We start from the raw sequence: 19,103 nt of genomic DNA on the forward strand, positions 1-19,103 counted from the left end.
TTCTGCCTAAAAGTCTGTGAAGGCAGTTTTTTCTCACCACTGTCACGCTGTAACTATGTAGTGGTGTAGCAGTGTAACGGTGTAGCAGTGTAACTATGTAGTGGTGTAACTCTGTAACAATGTAGCGGTGTAACACTGTAACGATGCAGTGGTGTAACTCTGTAGCGCTGTAAAACTTGAATGTGTAGCCCTGTAACCAGTGGCGGTTCTAGACAAATTTTACTGGGGGGGCCAAGGTGGGGCCAATGTTTGATCAGAGGGGCACATTAAAAAATGGAAACAAATGATATTTAAACATAGCGAGATCAGACATTTACAAACTTGATTTTCTTATCGTAGTGAGGAACAACAGTAACACGGTTACGTGCAATAAATCACTTTACGAGATGAAATCGTTTTGCTTACCTTCGCCTCTTGCAACAAGACATTAGCTCCTCTCTTCAAAACTTGTGGCTGCCGTTCTCACTCTCATCTCGCATCCGGCAAGGCAGTGTTTGGGTGCGTCGCTCTAATTATTCCGTGTAGAGCGCTGAGTCACATTAGTTCCGCTTTTGGCGCTAGCGCATAAAATCGTAATAACTTGATCAATTTATTTCATTTTCATTTTATCATTCAGTCAGCTTATTCAGTCAGCTCTGGGGGGGCCACAGGGGGGGCCTGGGACATTTTTACAGGGGCACTGGCCCCTGTAGGCCCCCGTGTAGAACCGCCACTGCCTGTAACGTTGTAGCATTGTAATGGTGTAGTGGTGTAATGCTGTTACACTGCAACACTGTAGCGCTGTAGCGGTGTTACACTGTAACGCTGGCACACTGGAGCGCTGTACCTTTGTAACGATATAACGATGTGATGCTGTGGTGTTGTAGCATTGTTACACTGTAACACTGTAGTGTTTTAGCGTTGGTACACTGTAACACTGTAACGCTGTATGTAACGCTGAAGCAATGTTACACTGTAACGATGTAGCACTGTAGCGCTGTAACAATGTAACGCTGTAGTGTTGTAGCGATGTTACACTGTACCGCTTGCTGCTGGTGTTGGGACTCATGTTGGGAGTTAATTGAAAAATCCCGAGCGTGCTCTCGTCCTGCTCTGTGTGAAATTTCTTGAGATAACTTTTGTTGTGATATGAAACTATAAATAACATTTAACTGAACTGAATATTTACACACAAGAACTCTTTCAGCAAAAGTTGCCAGCCAAAAAATATTCTCACTCATACATTGAAAATATAGTTATATATAGTTGTTTCCCCCCCCAAGTGAAACAATGAGAGCCATGGTGTCAGGATGTCAGGATGTCAGGATGTCAGGCAGCGTGCCTATCTTGTGTTTGGAAGTCAGATCCTGCAGGGAAGACGCCTTTGGGCTGAACCATTCCCATGACATCAGTGTCAGAGTGTCAGAGAAGACAACTCCTCTTTCATGTCTACCTGCAGCAACACAATAGCCTACGATGTTGCGTCCTGCACGCCATAACCACACAAAGGAAAGGTCTTTACCTGTGGACGAAGAGGTGAGACAGGTACCCGTTAACGTTAAAAGCACGGTCGGTACGTAGCCGTAGCTCCGGCGGCAGAGAGGGAATGGATGCGCGTGTCCGTGCTGTGATTGGTCGTCTGTGCAGCCTCCCGGCTCGTGGCTATAAAGCCCCAGAGCCGTCACTCTGTGCGTCATTGCGCAGCCGGAGCGGAGCGGAGTGTGGAGGAGCCTTGAACCGCTGCTGGACGCGCTGGACGCACCGGGACTTTCACCGCCGGGAGCCCACCGAACAAATCGCAATTAAGTCACCCGCGCGTCGCGGCCAATTAGCGGACCTGGGTTTGGTGGATTGGATATTGATCGAGAGGGAAAGTTTGGTCTCGACCGCACGACGACGCCGAGGTCCGGTAAGTTTCAACCGGTAACGATGTAGCCTGAACCCTTGTGATGAAAATGCATGTGGACTGGAGAGAGAAAAAAGGAGCGATAAAGATGTAGAGAAAAAAAGTATTTGATTTGATTCAAAGTTCAGGTTTCAAATTGTATGCACCGTTTTAACATTCATCATCACAACGTTATTGCTCTTTTTAAAAACCATCATCAAGAAAGTGGCGTCAAGGGTGGGAGTTAAAAAAACTGAAGATAGGTAATGAACATGTATGTGAATTTAAAACACAGACATGTTAAACCTAATTAGTTTGATTTAAAACGGTTTCTCTCTGATAATTAACCCAGTGGGCATTTTTTGCTTATAAACACCAGTAAAAACGTTGAATAAAAGTTGTTCAAAATTGGTCTAAAGTTTTTCAACCAATCTTTTTCATCAACTATTTGAGGATTTCGATGGAACAATCACATGTAGACCATTTTTCATTCCTCTACTTTGTGCTAATAATGACAACATATTGTTGTTTTGCAGCCTTAAACTTAATAAAAGCACGAATTCTGCAAATCCTGGTGCTGTATTGTTTAAATGCAAACTCATTTTCTTACTTAATCTCTCACATACAAAGTCATAGCAACAGTTTCCACTTAAAGGAAAAGTTAATTTGAACTTATTAAGTGACAATTTAAATAGAGATGAACAATTTCTGTTTGTTTACAATTAAATACAATTAATTTGTTTTTTGTTTTTGTCAATGCCCACCATGAGCCTGTTTCAAATGGTCTGCTATGGTGGTCTGTGTAAAAAAAAAAGAAAAGAAAAAAGGATGATCATCCATCAAGATTTTCTGAAAGCGTAACTGCAATTTCTGCAATTTTACACACAACCATGGATAAACATAATACTCTACATCAGAGGTCTAACGTGAATAAACATTTCAGCTGAAAGAAAATGAGTAAATGCAAAGTCGGAAAGCTTATTTTTTTGATTGCTTTACTTTAAGACAGAGGTCTTCAACGTTTTTCAGGCATGCAAGGAATGCAATGCAAAGCCATTAAAACAATATTCCTATTTTTACAGAATGTATTTGAATTCTATTTTGGCATTTCTACATCACAATTGTACAACATTTAACAAATAGAAATATTTATATTTGCTTATTATAGCTTGTATTCATGTTAATGTGGATTTTTTGTATATTTAAATTTTTTGAAAAAAGTTTGGGATCAAATTATTTCGGGGTACCCCCTTGCAGTGACTCTGCGGTCCCTCTAGGGGTCCCGGACCCAAGGTTGAAGATCTCTGCTCTAAACACATGAAAGACCCTCTTCCTGTTTGCACATCCTTTTTTTTTTTTTAAATTCGCTCCTCCTCGTCACAACTGTAGGAAGCCCTGCAGCACCTTTATCATTACATGCTAAAGCTACAAGCTAGCAGCCTAGCTCGCTTCAAAGCCTAGCTAGCATGCACAAATTCTTAAAGTCTGACTGCTTATACTACCTGAATTTCGACTAATTTTGAGACTCCGAACGCAACACAGTTTGACGAAAAAACGCGAGGCTCCACGCTAACTACGTACATTGTGAGTACTTGTACTACTGCATTTCGATGAAGGAAACAGAAATTAGCGCCATTTGTTTTAGTTTATGCTGGTCAAGATCCGCGCTGGGCTGCTAGTTTGTAGCGTTAGCATGTTAGCTTAACTATTAAGTGTTAGCAGAACCCAAAATAACTAATTTTGTTGTGATTTAATTGCAATAAACGGTTAAAAAATTACGCCGAAGTAACTACAAATGAAGTTGTGGTTTGTTATAACTTTTAAAATGCTTGTTTTCTGAATGGAGTTTGGCTCGATCGGAGGTAGGCTATGCTAACACTGTAGCTGCTCCGTAAACACTTAAAATAACGTCGTCTAGACATAAATATGGCAGAGACCTTGATGTTTGTGCCACAGACGGTCTCTGGTTTATACACATAGTCTGGTCTGGTCTCTGGACTAATGTAAGGGTCTATCATAGACCTCTGGGAGACCACAGACGACTACGATATATATGATTTGTATTCTGATTCAGTGACGACAGGAGGAGAATCTCAACGCTGATTGGCTTTCGCTTCACACACATTTTTCACTCTTGTTGAAACATAAGAAAAAAAGGAAAGAAAAAGAAAAAGAAAAAAAGGAAGAAATTGCGTCATTAGCCTCACTCACGTCATTTGTTCTGCGTTGACTTTGTGCACATTAGCATGAAGAACCTTAAGTTCTCTATGTAAAATCGCAATTACAGAAAATTAAGTTATGCTTCAGAAGAAATATCAAAACCTTGTAAGACAATCACTCTTTCATGATGATAATATGAATTTTTCATTATTTAATAATGATTAATAATAGAATAATAAATAGTAATTTCATCATTTTTGTTATTTTTATTTACAGGTTTCCACAACGGGTGGCAAAGGGAGATATTGTTATTGTTTGCAGTGCCAACCATCAATTAGATTTCAATTTCATGGTAATTGATTGACTTTGGCCATGAAAAGTGGTCTGAATATGACGTTTTTAATACGTTTTGAACCTCTTTAACTTAAATTCTCATCGGAGGAATGCTCTCTGGGAATATCCTTCAACCATAAATGGCCAATTTTGTGTTGTGAATGATGAATGTAAAACGTGGAAAATGATGAAACCGGCTCTGTCTTCATCACACTGGCTTTGCATGAATCACTCTATCGCTTCCATTATTCATGTCAACAACATTGTTATCTATTTGTATTTGGTTGAAAAGGTGCCACATGTTTTGTGTGAAACCTTTGATCCAGTTAAATGTAAGGGCTGGACCTCCACGCTTGCATGTCCGATACGTCTGGTTGTTTTGTTCACACACCGTAGAATCCCATTAGATACGCGTCTACAGAAGTATAATGAGCTACTGTGACGCCAGTGCACGACTCGCTACGCTTTGATGCATGAATCCACGCAGGACGAATCACAAATTCCAGCTATTCGTGCATCAGATGAACAAAAAAACATTTTGATTTTGCACCAGTTTTTAACGTCTTTTGACCATTTCATAAAACGCAGTCACATCAACAGTTTCCACACAACGGTCAACTTGTTGAATAAGCAACAATTAAAATATGATGATTGATTTTTGACTGTTTTTGAGTGACAATAATCTTCCCCTTCCGTTTTAATCAAAGTGTAGCATCTTATCGTCACATGGATGGCACCTGTTCATTAAAAAAACAGTTTTAAAAACAAATACTCTCATCTGGGAACATGTGGGTATCCCCCCATCCAGACACTGCCCACTACCCTCTGTGGTGTATATGAAATCACCCTAATAATTCAGTTTTATAGGCGACAGGCCCATAAAGCCGGCCGCCAACATTTCACGCACAAACAGCCTGCTGACATGCAATAGTCCAAATAGCATGCTAATGCTATGATGGGTAATTAACCGCCTCGGCTAGAATGCAAGCCTTTTAGCAAAACAACTTTTTTACAGAATCTAAAGTGAGACTTTGCCAGACTTCCACTGGCACAGACATTTGGCATTTTTTAAAAATATTTTTACGACTCACCTCTCCCCTCCGTTCTAAACAACGTGACGACATGTTCTCCTCACATGCAGCATTCATTACGGTGTTTTCCTGTTATTCCACACTGGGGATGACGCTTTCTATTATCTTCTTCTTCCTACGAGGAAATCTGCCTCCCGTGCATGTAAATAATCGAATGCACATTCCTCTTGGTCCTGATGTCTCAATTCACCAAAATAAGAGCTCATAATAAAATGCTGGCAGGTATTATGACGTGATTATCACTGTTTTTCCTCTAAAACTGGAAGGTTAATAAAACTAATCTCCTCCCATAGTTTCTTTCTGCATCTGTCCTCAAACCATCCTGCAAATCTGCTCTTTTCCTTGTTTGCTTTAAAGATCAGCGGAGGCTTTGAATGGCCTTTTTTTAAATGTTGCAGCTTGCACATGCAAACGTTTAAAAGCTTAACTATAATTTCAAAAATCTTGAGCTCGATCAACAAAATAAAAGACGTTTTTCATGCCAAGATGTCTGGTAAGAATTCTAAACTTTGAAATAGGATTTGGGATTTTGTTTGGCTTTCTAATCCTGCGTAAGTTATTGCAGTCAATGACAATAAAAGTGGAAAATAAACAACAGATCCATATGCTGTCTGGATGACATGATCTACAGTTTGAGTCCCGGTCGACGCAGAATAAACATACCAACAGTTCTATATGGATCAGAGACTCCATATGTCATTCCTTGAAGTCGTTAACTCATTAATAATTAACTTATTACCCTCCTGTATTTTCTTTCATGCAACAGCGGTGAACCGTTATCGGCTGATTTACTCGGTTTCTGCACTCAAATGCAGATTTGGAGTATATTTGGAGTGTTTCCATGTTGTGCTGCTTTATACTTCTACTGCTAATCTTTGTGATTTTTGTTTTTGTTTTTGCAACTTGGCCCCCGGCTCGTAGCTGGGAACTATTATCTCGGTTCAGAGGTCTTCAATTATTATTCTGTTTATTCTCCGTCGAGCAGGCAGATACAGTATTTAGAATAACATTCAGGTTTGTCTTCTAAACTCTGGTACGTTAATTTGTTTTTGTTTAGTTTGATTAGAATCCATTGATTCTCGCTCACCTTCCCTGCCACGTCCCTGTCTCACCACCTCCCTGTCTCACCACGTCCCTGTCTCACCGCCTCCCTGTCTCACCACCCTCGGGTCGCCCTCGTGACTCCTTTCCGTTTCACCTCTGCTCGTCTGACTTTTGCTTTCCTGTCGTTTCCACGTTTTCCTCCTATTGTTCCTCGAAACAGCTAAAGTGCATCAAACTGTCGTTCACCTCAGTCTCTCCCTCCGTTTCTCGTGTTTGTGGTTTCTTTTTAAACACCTTTTTCTAATTTCTCATGCTCCTCTCTCACACACAAACACATTTTTCAACCACTAATTGTCCCCCTATTTCACCTTGCTCCTTGCCAACTTTCCAACTCCTTCTTTCTGAAGTGAAGCCAGAAAGAGCTCAAAGTCGGAGATGGTTTCTCAAGTCAAATCTATTAGATTAAGAGGATCAGTGCGGTTTTGAACTCAGCTTTCCAATTAGTGCAGACAAGCCTGCTCTGACATGGCCCTAATGAGGCACCATGTTATACAACACAGGGCCATTATTCTGTTGATACGGAGGATATGGATGGACGCCGTTTCTCAAAACTGATCTCTTGTGATGCGTGGGTGTGTGTGTGTGTGTGTGTGTGTGTGTGTGTGTGTGTGTGTGTGTGTGTGTGTGTGTGTGTGTGCATGTGCGTGTTCATCCATGTGACTTTGGGTCTTTGTGTGCACTAACAGAACGGGTCTCTGTGCGTCTCCCAACGCAGCCATGAATGCCATGTTGTGTTTGAGTGTATATGTGTGTGTGTGTGTGTGTGTGTGTGTGTGGTGTGTGTGTGTGTGTGTGTGTGTGTGTGGTGTGTAAGTGAGGTTGCATGAACTTTTGTAAGCATGTTCTTGGATGTGCTTATTAAAATAGAAAAGCATTTGTCCCCGAGCCCTAGCCTTTTCAAACCACAGTGTCAAGAGTTGTGTGTGTGTGTGTGTGTGTGTGTGTGTGTGTGTGTGTGTGTGTGTGTGTGTGTAGCATGTCATACATGTCTACAGCCATCGTCACTCATCCCGACGCCGCAGGGCATTCTGGGGAGGGGCTCGGAGCCGAGCTACATGGGACGGCCGTTGCCCACGTGACCTTTAACCTCTGTTATAAAATTGTATCCTGATGAATGCTTTTATGACGTTCGATGGAAGCGAATAAAATCAAAAGGCTTGTTTCCGATGCCATGAGAACGGGTTTTCTTCACGAGAAGGTTGAATTAGCCGCGCTACTGCAGCTCCAGACGACGTGCGTCCGCTTTGAACTCGAACATCTGAAGCTGACGACAGTGTGTGATCGGGTTCGGAGCGTTTCGTCACGCAACACTGACGGGTTTCATCTGCTTTGTTTGAAATGTGTTCATTTAGGATGAAGCCCTTGAGATGTACCATCTCGTTTTCGAGGGGGGGGGTCCCCAACAAATAACACAATCACGACAGAATAACAGAGGAATGAAAACAAAGTCATAATAATTGATTTGAAAAAAGAAAAAAGACAAACCACATACATTATAAACCACTAGGTGGCCCAAAAATAGATTAAAACATTGACATAAAGGATATGACACTAACGATGGCTTTTCCTCAGGGGCCAACGAAGCTCGGACTCCACGCCCCCCGGGGCCCCGGATGTGTGGATGTGCAGCCTGAGTGCCTTTTTTTAAAACGAAAGGATGAGGGCCGTCACTGCCCTGCTGTGTCTCCTGATGGCCGCCGAGGTCGGGGCCTCGCGGTTCCTCCGCGACACCCAGGGCGGCCGCGATGCTCCGGAGCCCTCCAAGAGCAACGCCTCATCAACGCTGGCGGCGGCGAAGGCGGCGTCGGCGCCGCTCCTGCCCCCGCAACTGGGCCGGCCGAGGGGCTCCTTCCCGCCGATGTGCGTCAAGCCCACGGAGATCAAACACGCCTTCAAGTACGTGAACACCATCGTGTCGTGCCTGATCTTCGTGGTCGGGATCATCGGAAACTCCACGCTGCTCCGGATCATTTACAAGAACAAGTGCATGAGGAACGGCCCCAACGTGCTGATCGGCAGCCTGGCCCTCGGGGACCTGCTCTACATCATCATCGCCATCCCCATCAATGTGTTCAAGGTGAGTGTAATCCTCTACTGTCTGTCTGACTGTCTGTCTGACTGTCTGTCTGTCTGTCTGTCTGTCTGACTGTCTGTCTGCTGTTTGTCTTCTGTTTGTCGCCTCATGATCTCTCCGTTTCAAGCCATTTAATCAAGTGATTTTCAAAATCAAACGAAATGATTCAGCTTTTCCACATGACATAGAAGCGTGATTCAATAATTCAAGCAAAAAAAAAGAAAAAAAAAAGGAGTGTAATTTATGATCCATCTCTCTAATGCTGTGTGACAACTGCATTTTCACAGTTATGGATGAGGCCTCTGCAACGCCTCCTCTTGGATCAGTTTATTTACAAGTTTGTCCCTTGGTTTGGAAACGTCTTGTGTGGTTTCGTTGATGAACTTTTAAGGCTTTTAGACTACAAGGGTCCGTCCTTATTAAAAACATTCATATGAAAATAAAAGCAGATGTGCGTCAGGTTTGGGGACAACTGTGTTGGGATTTGTTTTCCTCACTTGCCTTCGCGTGCGTCATGTGCAAACATCCAGTGGGCTTGGGTGTAAATGCAGTCGCTGCCAAATGTTCGACTTACACTGTAACCACGACTGTGTGCCAGCGGGGAAAAAACACACGAAAGCAGAAAGCAACATGTGAAACGTTTTATTTGTGAGAAATGTGAGAGGAGTCACTTAAAGCGAACGGAGCCGGGAACGCCAGTAACAGTCCGATTCACTTGTCTTCGCCTTGAAGGCGCCACATTCCAGGTATTTGTGACATGTGAGAGTTAAAAGTATGATAATTGTAATGACAAGCAGGATCGGGAGAATAGATTCCGGGCGTGGACTTTGGAAGACCGGCTCAAGACCACTTAAACACTGTAGATGTCTAACCTTGAGGGCGGTGGAGGAATTTGGCTCCCAGAATAAGAAAAGCACACGTGAGGAAAGACGAGGACCCCCCGAACGAATGTCTGGCCATGTGTGAAAACCCGGGAGGGGGGGACGGGGGGGGCACTTCAGTCCTCACAATGTCTTCTCCTCTCTGTCCCCCCCCCCCCCCATTACTGCAGCTGATCGCTGAGGACTGGCCCTTCGGAGTCTACATCTGCAAGCTGATGCCGTTCATCCAGAAAGCCTCGGTGGGGATCACCGTGCTCAGTCTGTGTGCCCTCAGCATCGACCGGTACGTAGACCTCCAGCCCAGTACGTAGACCTCTAGTATGGTACGTAGACCTCTAGTCCGGTACGTAGACCTCCAGTCCAGTACCTAGACCTCTAGTCCGGTACGTAGACCTCTAGTCCGGTACGTAGATCTCCAGTCCAGTACCTAGACCTCTAGTCCGGTACGTAGACTGGTACATAGCCCTCTAGTCCGGTACATAGACCGGTACATAGCCCTCTAGTCCGGTACGTAGACCGGTACATAGCCCTCTAGTCTGGTACGTAGACCTCTAGTCCGGTACGTAGACCGGTACATAGCCCTCTAGTCTGGTACGTAGACCTCTAGTCCGGTATGTAGACCGGTACATAGCCCTCTAGTCTGGTACGTAGACCTCTAGTCCGGTACGTAGACCGGTACATAGCCCTCTAGTCTGGTACGTAGACCTCTAGTCCGGTATGTAGACCGGTACGTAGACCTCCAGCCCAGTACGTAGACCTCTAGTCCGGTACGTAGACTGGTACATAGCCCTCTAGTCCGGTACGTAGACCGGTACATAGCCCTCTAGTCTGGTACGTAGACCTCTAGTCCGGTATGTAGACCGGTACATTGATTGAGTCTCTTTTCCAAACATTGAGGTTTTCGTACAAACAAAATGCACAATTAAAAGACAGATTTGTGGGTTTGAAAGCATGGAAGTGAAGCTGCTGTGATGTTTGCGTAGCTACCACGCGGTGACGTCGTGGAGCCGGGTGAGGGGGATGGGCGTCCCGCTGTGGAAGGCGGTGGAGGTGACCCTGATCTGGCTGGTTGCCGTGATGCTGGCGGTCCCCGAGGCGCTGGCCTTCGACATGCTGGAGATGCCGTACCGAGGCACCAAGCTGCGAGTGTGTCTGCTGCATCCAGAGCAGACGGCCAGCTTCATGAAGGTAAGCAGCGTGATGCATTCAAGATCTCACTTGCACAGATGCTTGTTGTTTTTCCCAGAGCCAGAGGCCATTAAATATTGTAGAAATATGACTCTTTTATGGCGAGTTAGAAAAAACACCTGAAGTTGCTTTCATGTACACTCCCCACTCCAAAACAACTATTTAGTGTTTTTCTCTGGTTTTCAAGCTCTGCCAACAACTGATTATAAGAACCCATAATACAGTCCATATAAACTGTATCAAAATCATCTGATTTCGCCTCGTGACGTTCACTTACATTTAGCAAATTGCACAACGAGACACACGTTTACAAGGACATCTGATCGGAACCAGAAGGGTCTGGATCCCAGAGCGCACTGGAAGTGAAGCGCGAAGCCGTGATGTCTTTTCATGTGTCGTTTGAAATCAGACAAATGTGATTTCAGCTTGATTAGCCAAGAGACTCACAAAGAGCACAAAACAGGAAGGATTTGGAACAAACAAAAAAGGGAAAAAACAGGCTGAAACTAATGGAAGTGTGCTCACATATTTTTCTATATTCAATCCAGAGCCAAAAAAAGATGCCTCACAAAAAACAGTATTTAGTACATAAAATGTATGTACAGTCAAATTGGCAAAACATTTTAATTTTAAAAAAATATAGTGAAATTGTGCAGGAATTCAAATTATTTTAAAACATTTTCAGTATTACTGAAATACTTTTTAACTTTTTATTTAGTTTTTTACATGAAATACGTAAATCATTACATAAATAAATAACGGTATGCTTATTGACCATCTACTTTTCAATCATGAAACATATTTTTTGTCTGTTATTATAAACGTATTTAGCTAGATTGACATTGAAGGGTTGTTTTTGTCCAAAGATTCTTAAAAAATGTCCCAAGTTTGCATGCATGTCTGCATAAAGTGGCCGTTGTTGTATGAAAGGACACACGACTTTCACCCAGGAGACGGCTGTTAGTGTTTCAATGCGAAACCAAAAGTAAAAAGTCAGAGTTTCTTCTGTTTACGGCTGTTCCAGTTATGTTATGGTATTATTTGGTGCTTTTTCTAACCTTAACAACCGAACCTGCAAGCGTAATACGAGGCCGATACCGAATATATTTAAAGAGACGTGTTCTTGGTTTGGAAACGTCGACATTCGACGCGTCGCCGACTGGATCTTTTTCTCTCCCAGTTCTACCAGGACGTGAAGGACTGGTGGCTGTTCGGCTTCTACTTCTGCTTCCCGCTGGCCTGCACGGGAATCTTCTACACGCTCATGTCCTGCGAGATGCTCAGTCGCAAAAAAGGCATGCGCATCGCACTCAACGACCACATGAAACAGGTATGTGTGTGTGTGTCTGTGTGTGTGTATATAACAATTCATTCGATGCATCGATGAATCGATTGTCAGTCCTACCGATTCAACTAAATTGATCTGCTAAATTAGACACTCTCTCCCCTGCCAGCATGCAGCCTATTGAAAAATGTCCAAAATAACAGAGCAATGTTTACTTACAATATTATGCAGGACTACTTCTTTATTGAATAAATATGTTGAAGTAATTCTGTTGTTTATTTTTTCACCTTTCAGAATAATACAGAGAGTCTCCCTCGCATTATTGCATGTTTATTTATAGAATTTTGGTTACAAGTTACTGAATCGAATCGGAATCAGAATACACTGTTGCCCATGAAATATTTAGTTTTCAGACCCAAACCTCTGTTTATTCTTATTTAAATGCATCAGTAATCACTTTAGACCAGCTGCAATGATTACATCATGTGTCCCAATGTACCAGGTGAAATTAATTATTCACATTTGTTTGGCGTCATTAAAGACATTTGCAAAGAATTCCAACCTCAGGGGCGGCCCTGTGTATATATATTTGTGTGTGTGTGTATATATATATATATATATATATATTCAGATCCACACAGGACAGAGAGACACATCATCGTGTGTGTGTGTGTGTGTGTGTGTGTGTGTGTGTGCAGCGGAGGGAGGTGGCGAAGACGGTGTTCTGCCTGGTGTTGATCTTCGCCCTCTGCTGGCTGCCGCTTCATCTCAGCCGCATCCTGAAGAAAACCATCTACGACCAGAACGACCCCAACCGCTGCGAGCTGCTCAGGTACCCCATTACGCCTGATAAACGCCATTGTTCTCCTCTGTGTGACTTCCTGTAACCTTTGCCCTCCCCGTCGCCAGCTTCCTGTTAGTGATGGATTACATCGGCATCAACATGGCCTCCCTAAACTCCTGCATCAACCCCATCGCTCTCTACTTCGTCAGCCAGAAGTTTAAAAACTGCTTCCAGGTGAGTACAAACTAAAAGAAATATGAAATATATTCATGCATATATATGACATTATGACACAAGAAGCCAATGACGTGTTGTGGTCCGACAGTCCTGCCTGTGCTGCTGGTGCTACAGAACGTCTCCTCTGGACGAGCGAGGGACAGGAGGTCGCTGGAAGGGCTCGTGTCACGGGAACGGACTCGACCGCTCCAGCTCCCGCTCCAGTCAGAAATACACCAGCTCTTCATAAACACACACACACATGCACACACACACACACACACACACACACACACACACACACACACACACACACACACACACACACACACACCCCATCAAGCCAGCCCAGTGAGGAGAGAGAAGCTGGAGGTGGAAGTCGTTTCTTCTGCAGGACTCACAGCAAAGACTGATCCAAAAAAAACAAAACAAACAAAAAAAAACACCCCCACGAGGATGGAACCAAACTGATGAATGAGATGACGGGACTGTGCTTGTGTAAAAATGTATGATGGAGGCGAGCCGACATAAATCCGTTCATCGCTGAGATTATAAAGCATCCAAGCTGCATGTAAATGAATGTACAGGAGAATTTACAAGCCGCCCGCAGACCCGTAATCATAGCTAGCCTACGTATGGATAACAGCTAACCTGTTGGAGCTTTTTATACCTCACAGGGAAATATAGAGGGAAACTACGACCCCCGCCCCTGAGTTACTTTACATATATTTTATTTTATATATACAAACATGTGCGACTGATATAAACCACAAAAAGACTATTACTATTATCTGACAATCAATTACATGCTGTCGCTGAGCTCCCCGGGAGGCCCGCGGGTGCTCTAGGTGATCGGACCAGAGCGAAGCTGGGGCCCCGGCTGTCATGTGAGCCAGTCATCGGAAATATTTTATCTGGAAATCATCACCGCCTTGGAGTCATGTGGAAGCCAGCTGTTGTTGAAGAACACTGGCAAACAGCAGATGACTCCCGCCATCCTCCGCCGGAGAGGTCATTTATGAGTACTTTTATTATTGCCGTAATCATGCTGTACGTGTGTAATAACTCTCCACGTACTAACCTCTCTCTCTCGCTACGTAGCTTCTATTTTTTTAAGAAAATATCACAAAACACATGAAGCTTGAGTTTCATCTCCTCGCATGAGGTGACCGTTTTTATTGTTGCCAAATACTTCACCTCCAGTGAGTGGTCATGTTTCAACGATTTTCCCCGTGGCTGGAAATTATTTGTAAGCTCATGGAAAACATTTTAGAAAATTGACCGTTTCAAAAGCTTTAGGAAGGAGACAGAAACCTCACACAGCTGGATGGTTTTAAGAAGTGAATGCTCTTTTTTCCCCCATTTCTTTAACCGTGTAATGGTCAGAGGAAAAAATATTAACATGTATTAGTTGTTTTGTTAAATAAAAATCAGGATCTCCGACCAAAAGGTTGTTGAAGGAGACACGCAGGCGACGAAGAAGGATCTCATAATGGGAATTAAAACGCGAGCGCTCAGTCGTCACGTACTTGTGACCAATCTTGTGATGCCAGCACATCATGAGGAAAAAAAAAACTATTTTCACAATTTCTGGCTCTTTAAAAAGACATCGGAAAGATCAAAGTGCAGATTAGGAAGATCACATCAAGCCTAAATGAATAAAACAAGTTTTAGTAGTGAGAACACATGATGAGTGAAGCACAAGATGAATCCTTGTTTGGATTCATTTGGTACAAAATAATCAGCAAATCTTTTTTTTTTTTTAATCTGCTGAGAAACCAGACAAGGTGTTTGTTAACACTGAAGCATTTTAAAAATAGATTTTTGTTGTTCGGACAGAATATTTCCACTTGCCGTTGTATTTTAGTGACTCCATAAGTCATGATATGTATTTATATGAACATGTATTTTCATCCTACATCTAGAGGCGACTGGACGGGAACTGAGCGAGCGAAGACCTTTTTTTTTTTTTTTTTAAAGTAATCTGAGGTTGAAGATCAAATGTAATGTGAATATTGGCCCTGGTGTCTTAAATATACTTTGTACTTATATGTTGAGAGTATGCTGTAATAAATATTATTTTATAGCATTGGTTTTGTTTGAGTTCTTTGCCAAAGTGCCAGGGCTGGCCTGAATTTAGAAAATGCCATCCTCCAGCTGGCCTTTCCCAAAACGCATCAGAATACAGGAAATCGCATGACTAAATTCTGAATGTTCCCGGGGGACCCCCCCCCCTCCCCCATTTACACCCACTTGTTCACAAATAGGGTGCTTCATGCATCTGTGCCCAGGGGGCAGTAGTTCATAATCCATCACTGTATGAATACAATTAATAATGTAACATCAGAGTGTGAGATTTGTGTCAATAATCGTCAAGCAGATGTGACATCACAGTGGTGGGAGGGGGGGCTCAAATCAAATTCTGCTTAGGGCCCCTAAAAGGCTTGGGCCGGCCCTGCAAAGTGTGGTGCATTTCTGGTCAAAATGATGCAAATAATTATATCCGTTAAAGCTTCGCTGGTCGACTCTTTCTTGGATGTATTCCAGCCCGAGCAGAGCAGACGACACGCTAACAGGAAGGAGAACAAAGCAGTAAAAAAAAACCGCATCCAATTTCTAGATTCTGTTCGGCAAGACCCGATCCAGACCCCCCACGGATACATGCAGCTCTAACAGTGTGGGTCCTGCCACTGTGCGCTCCAAACCACATGCTTGTTTTGGTTTCCCCTTACAAAGTACACACTGTTGCGTGCAGCATACGTTAGTATGTAACGTATGTATGTAATTAGGGACACAATACTTTGCACAGCATCGCAAGAAAACAACAGACTGTAGGACTGTGACTGGATGCAGTAGGACATCATGGTAGCACTAGAATACTGACATATCTGAACGTTTTCTGGACGACTGACAGCGCCGTCCTGAAGCAGCTGGGATGAGAGTCGGCACCGCCCGAGTCTGAGGAGGGCCGTTTACGTTTGAGGATGATGAGATGGGTTCGTTCCAACCCTCACCTGGTGGTCCTGAGCTTCCTGGGTGGGGTGAGGAGCTCCCTGGGGCCGGGTCACTTCGGGACATCCAGGTCCCTCCTGGACGAACACCCTTCAGGAGGTGTTTCAGGCACGTCCGACTGGGAAACCCCGTAGACAGACCCAGAACACGCTGGGAGGATTATACGGCCCATCTAGTCTGGGAGATGCCTTCAGGCTCCCCGAGGACGAGCTGGGAAGGAGATGCCTGGAAGAGGGACGTCTGGAATGCCCTCCAAAGCCCGGTGGCCCCCAGGGGCCCGGCCCCGGATAAGTGGATGACAATGGAGCGACGGACCTAATAGTGCTGGAGTGAGTTGTTCTTAATCTGAAGCTCTTAACGATGGCACCACTCCATGTCTGATCCTTCTTACCTGTCTGTCTCTACAGGTCAGGTTACCTGTCTGTCTCTACATGTCAGGTTACCTGTCTGTCTCTACAGGTCAGGATACCTGTCTGTCTCTACAGGTCAGGTTACCTGTCTGTCTCTATATGTCAGGTTACCTGTCTGTCTCTACAGGTCAGGTTACCTGTCTGTCTATATGTCAGGTTACCTGTCTGTCTCTACAGGTCAGGTTACCTGTCTGTCTCTACATGTCAGGATACCTGTCTGTCTCTATATGTCAGGTTACCTGTCTGTCTCTACAGGTCAGGTTACCTGTCTGTCTCTACATGTCAGGATACCTGTCTGTCTCTATATGTCAGGTTACCTGTCTGTCTCTACAGATCAGGTTACCTGTCTGTCTCTACATGTCAGGTTACCTGTCTGTCTATATGTCAGGTTAACTGTCTGTCTCTACATGTCAGGTTACCTGTCTGTCTCTACAGGTCAGGTTACCTGTCTGTCTCTATATGTCAGGTTACCTGTCTGTCTCTACAGGTCAGGTTACCTGTCTGTCTCTATATGTCAGGTTACCTGTCTGTCTCTACAGGTCAGGTTACCTGTCTGTCTATATGTCAGGTTACCTGTCTGTCTCTACAGGTCAGGTTACCTGTCTGTCTCTACATGTCAGGTTACCTGTCTGTCTCTACAGATCAGGTTACCTGTCTGTCTCTACATGTCAGGTTACCTGTCTGTCTATATGTCAGGTTAACTGTCTGTCTCTACATGTCAGGTTACCTGTCTGTCTCTACAGGTCAGGTTACCTGTCTGTCTCTATATGTCAGGTTACCTGTCTGTCTCTACATGTCAGGTTACCTGTCTGTCTCTATATGTCAGGTTACCTGTCTGTCTCTACATGTCAGGTTACCTGTCTGTCTATATGTCAGGTTACCTGTCTGTCTCTACATGTCAGGTTACCTGTCTGTCTCTATATGTCAGGTTACCTGTCTGTCTCTATATGTCAGGTTACCTGTCTGTCTATATGTCAGGTTACCTGTCTGTCTCTACCTGTCTCCCTGTGATAGACTGGTTACCTGTCTGTCTCTACATGTCTCCCTGTGATAGACTGGTTACCTGTCTGTCTCTACATGTCTCCCTGTGATAGACTGGTTACCTGTCTGTCTCTACATGACTCCCTGTGATAGACTGGTTACCTGTCTGTCTCTATACGCCAGCTCTGTGATAGACTGGTTACCTGTCTGTCTCTACATGACTCCCTGTGATAGACTGGTTACCTGTCTGTCTTTACATGTCGGCTCTGCATCCATGGATGGATGGATGGACGCTATGTGCCTGTTTAGATTAATTCATGATTCCCGTGATTATGGATGATTTTGTGATATTGACCTCATTTATTTCCCACAAAAGAGAGAACCACATTGATGATTATGTGCTTTTAAACGGGTCATGCAGTTAACGATTCTAATCACGCTGAAAGAACACATTCTTTTTACTCTTAATGCTCGTGGCCGACAATAGATCCCTCCACATTCCACTGCCAAGCAGTTATGTTCTGTTTATAGGTCTCTAATTCCTGCTTATTGAGTTTGTCTCATGTTAGTTTGTTCTTTAATCTCAAACCTTCCGTTCTTGAAAAGGTTGCATACCAATTCAAATATAACCTTTCTGTTCCTGGAGGCGTTTCTGGACCTCGGTGCAGCGTTCCATACTGTTGATCATGTAATCATTACACAACCGGCTTTCTACTCATCTTCCTGCACGACCCTTCTCTCTTTTTATTAGGTACATTGAATCCTTTTGAATTCCATTCTTTAATTCCCACAAGAAGAATTTTGAAGGTGTTTTTATTTTCTGTGTTTTATTTCACAACAACAGCTTGGAAATAATCATAGTAGTGATATTAGAAGTAGTAGTAGGAGTAGTAGTAGTAGTAGTAGTTTGATACTAGAAGTAGTAGTAGTAGTAGAAGTCATAGTCATAGTAGTAGTAGTAGTAGTGGTAGTAGAAGAAGTCATAGTCATAGCAGTAGTAGTAGTAGTAGTAGTAGTAGTAGTAGTAGTAGTAGAAGTCATAGTCATAGTAGTAGTAGTAGTAGAAGAAGTCATAGTCATAGTAGTAGTAGTAGTAGTAGTAGTAGTAGAAGTAGTCATAGTCATAGTAGTAGTAGTAGTAGTAGTAGTAGTAGAAGTCATAGTCATAGTAGTAGTAGTAGAAGAAGTCATAGTCGTAGTAGTAGTAGTAGTAGTAGAAGTAGTAGTAGTAGTAGTAGTAGTAGTAGAAGTAGTCATAGTCATAGTAGTAGTAGTAGTAGTAGTAGTAGTAGAAGAAGTCATAGTCGTAGTAGTAGTAGTAGTAGTAGTAGTAGAAGAAGAAGTCATAGTCATAGTAGTAGTAGTAGTAGTAGTAGAAGAAGTCATAGTCATAGTAGTAGTAGTAGTAGTAGTAGAAGTCATAGTCATAGTAGTAGTAGTAGTAGTAGTAGTAGTAGAAGAAGTCATAGTCATAGTAGTAGTAGTAGTAGTAGTAGTAGAAGAAGTCATAGTCATAGTAGTAGTAGTAGTAGTAGTAGTAGAAGAAGTCATAGTCGTAGTAGTAGTAGTAGTAGTAGTAGTAGTAGAAGTCATAGTCATAGTAGTAGTAGTAGTAGTAGAAGTAGTCATAGTCGTAGTAGTAGTAGTAGTAGTAGTAGTAGTAGAAGAAGTCATAGTCATAGTAGTAGTAGTAGTAGTAGAAGTCATAGTCATAGTAGTA

At 43.3% G+C, this 19,103-nt stretch overlaps 1 protein-coding gene across 1 annotated transcript; it reads left to right on the forward strand.

The window, feature by feature from the left end:
* The first annotated feature begins 1,688 nt into the window (after positions 1 to 1,688).
* On the forward strand, positions 1,689 to 15,069 carry LOC311014157 (endothelin receptor type B-like). Its single transcript, XM_084010574.1, has 8 exons — positions 1,689 to 1,888; positions 8,125 to 8,629; positions 9,678 to 9,790; positions 10,491 to 10,695; positions 11,876 to 12,025; positions 12,679 to 12,812; positions 12,890 to 12,998; positions 13,090 to 15,069. Exons 2-8 carry the CDS (start codon positions 8,210 to 8,212, stop codon positions 13,228 to 13,230), a joined length of 1,272 nt encoding a protein of 423 aa, XP_083866700.1. The 5' UTR covers positions 1,689 to 1,888; positions 8,125 to 8,209; the 3' UTR covers positions 13,231 to 15,069.
* The last annotated feature ends 4,034 nt before the right edge of the window (positions 15,070 to 19,103 follow it).

The sequence above is a fragment of the Eutrigla gurnardus genome (assembly GCF_963514095.1).
Source record: "Eutrigla gurnardus genome assembly, chromosome: 5".
Lineage (NCBI taxonomy): Eukaryota > Metazoa > Chordata > Actinopteri > Perciformes > Triglidae > Eutrigla > Eutrigla gurnardus.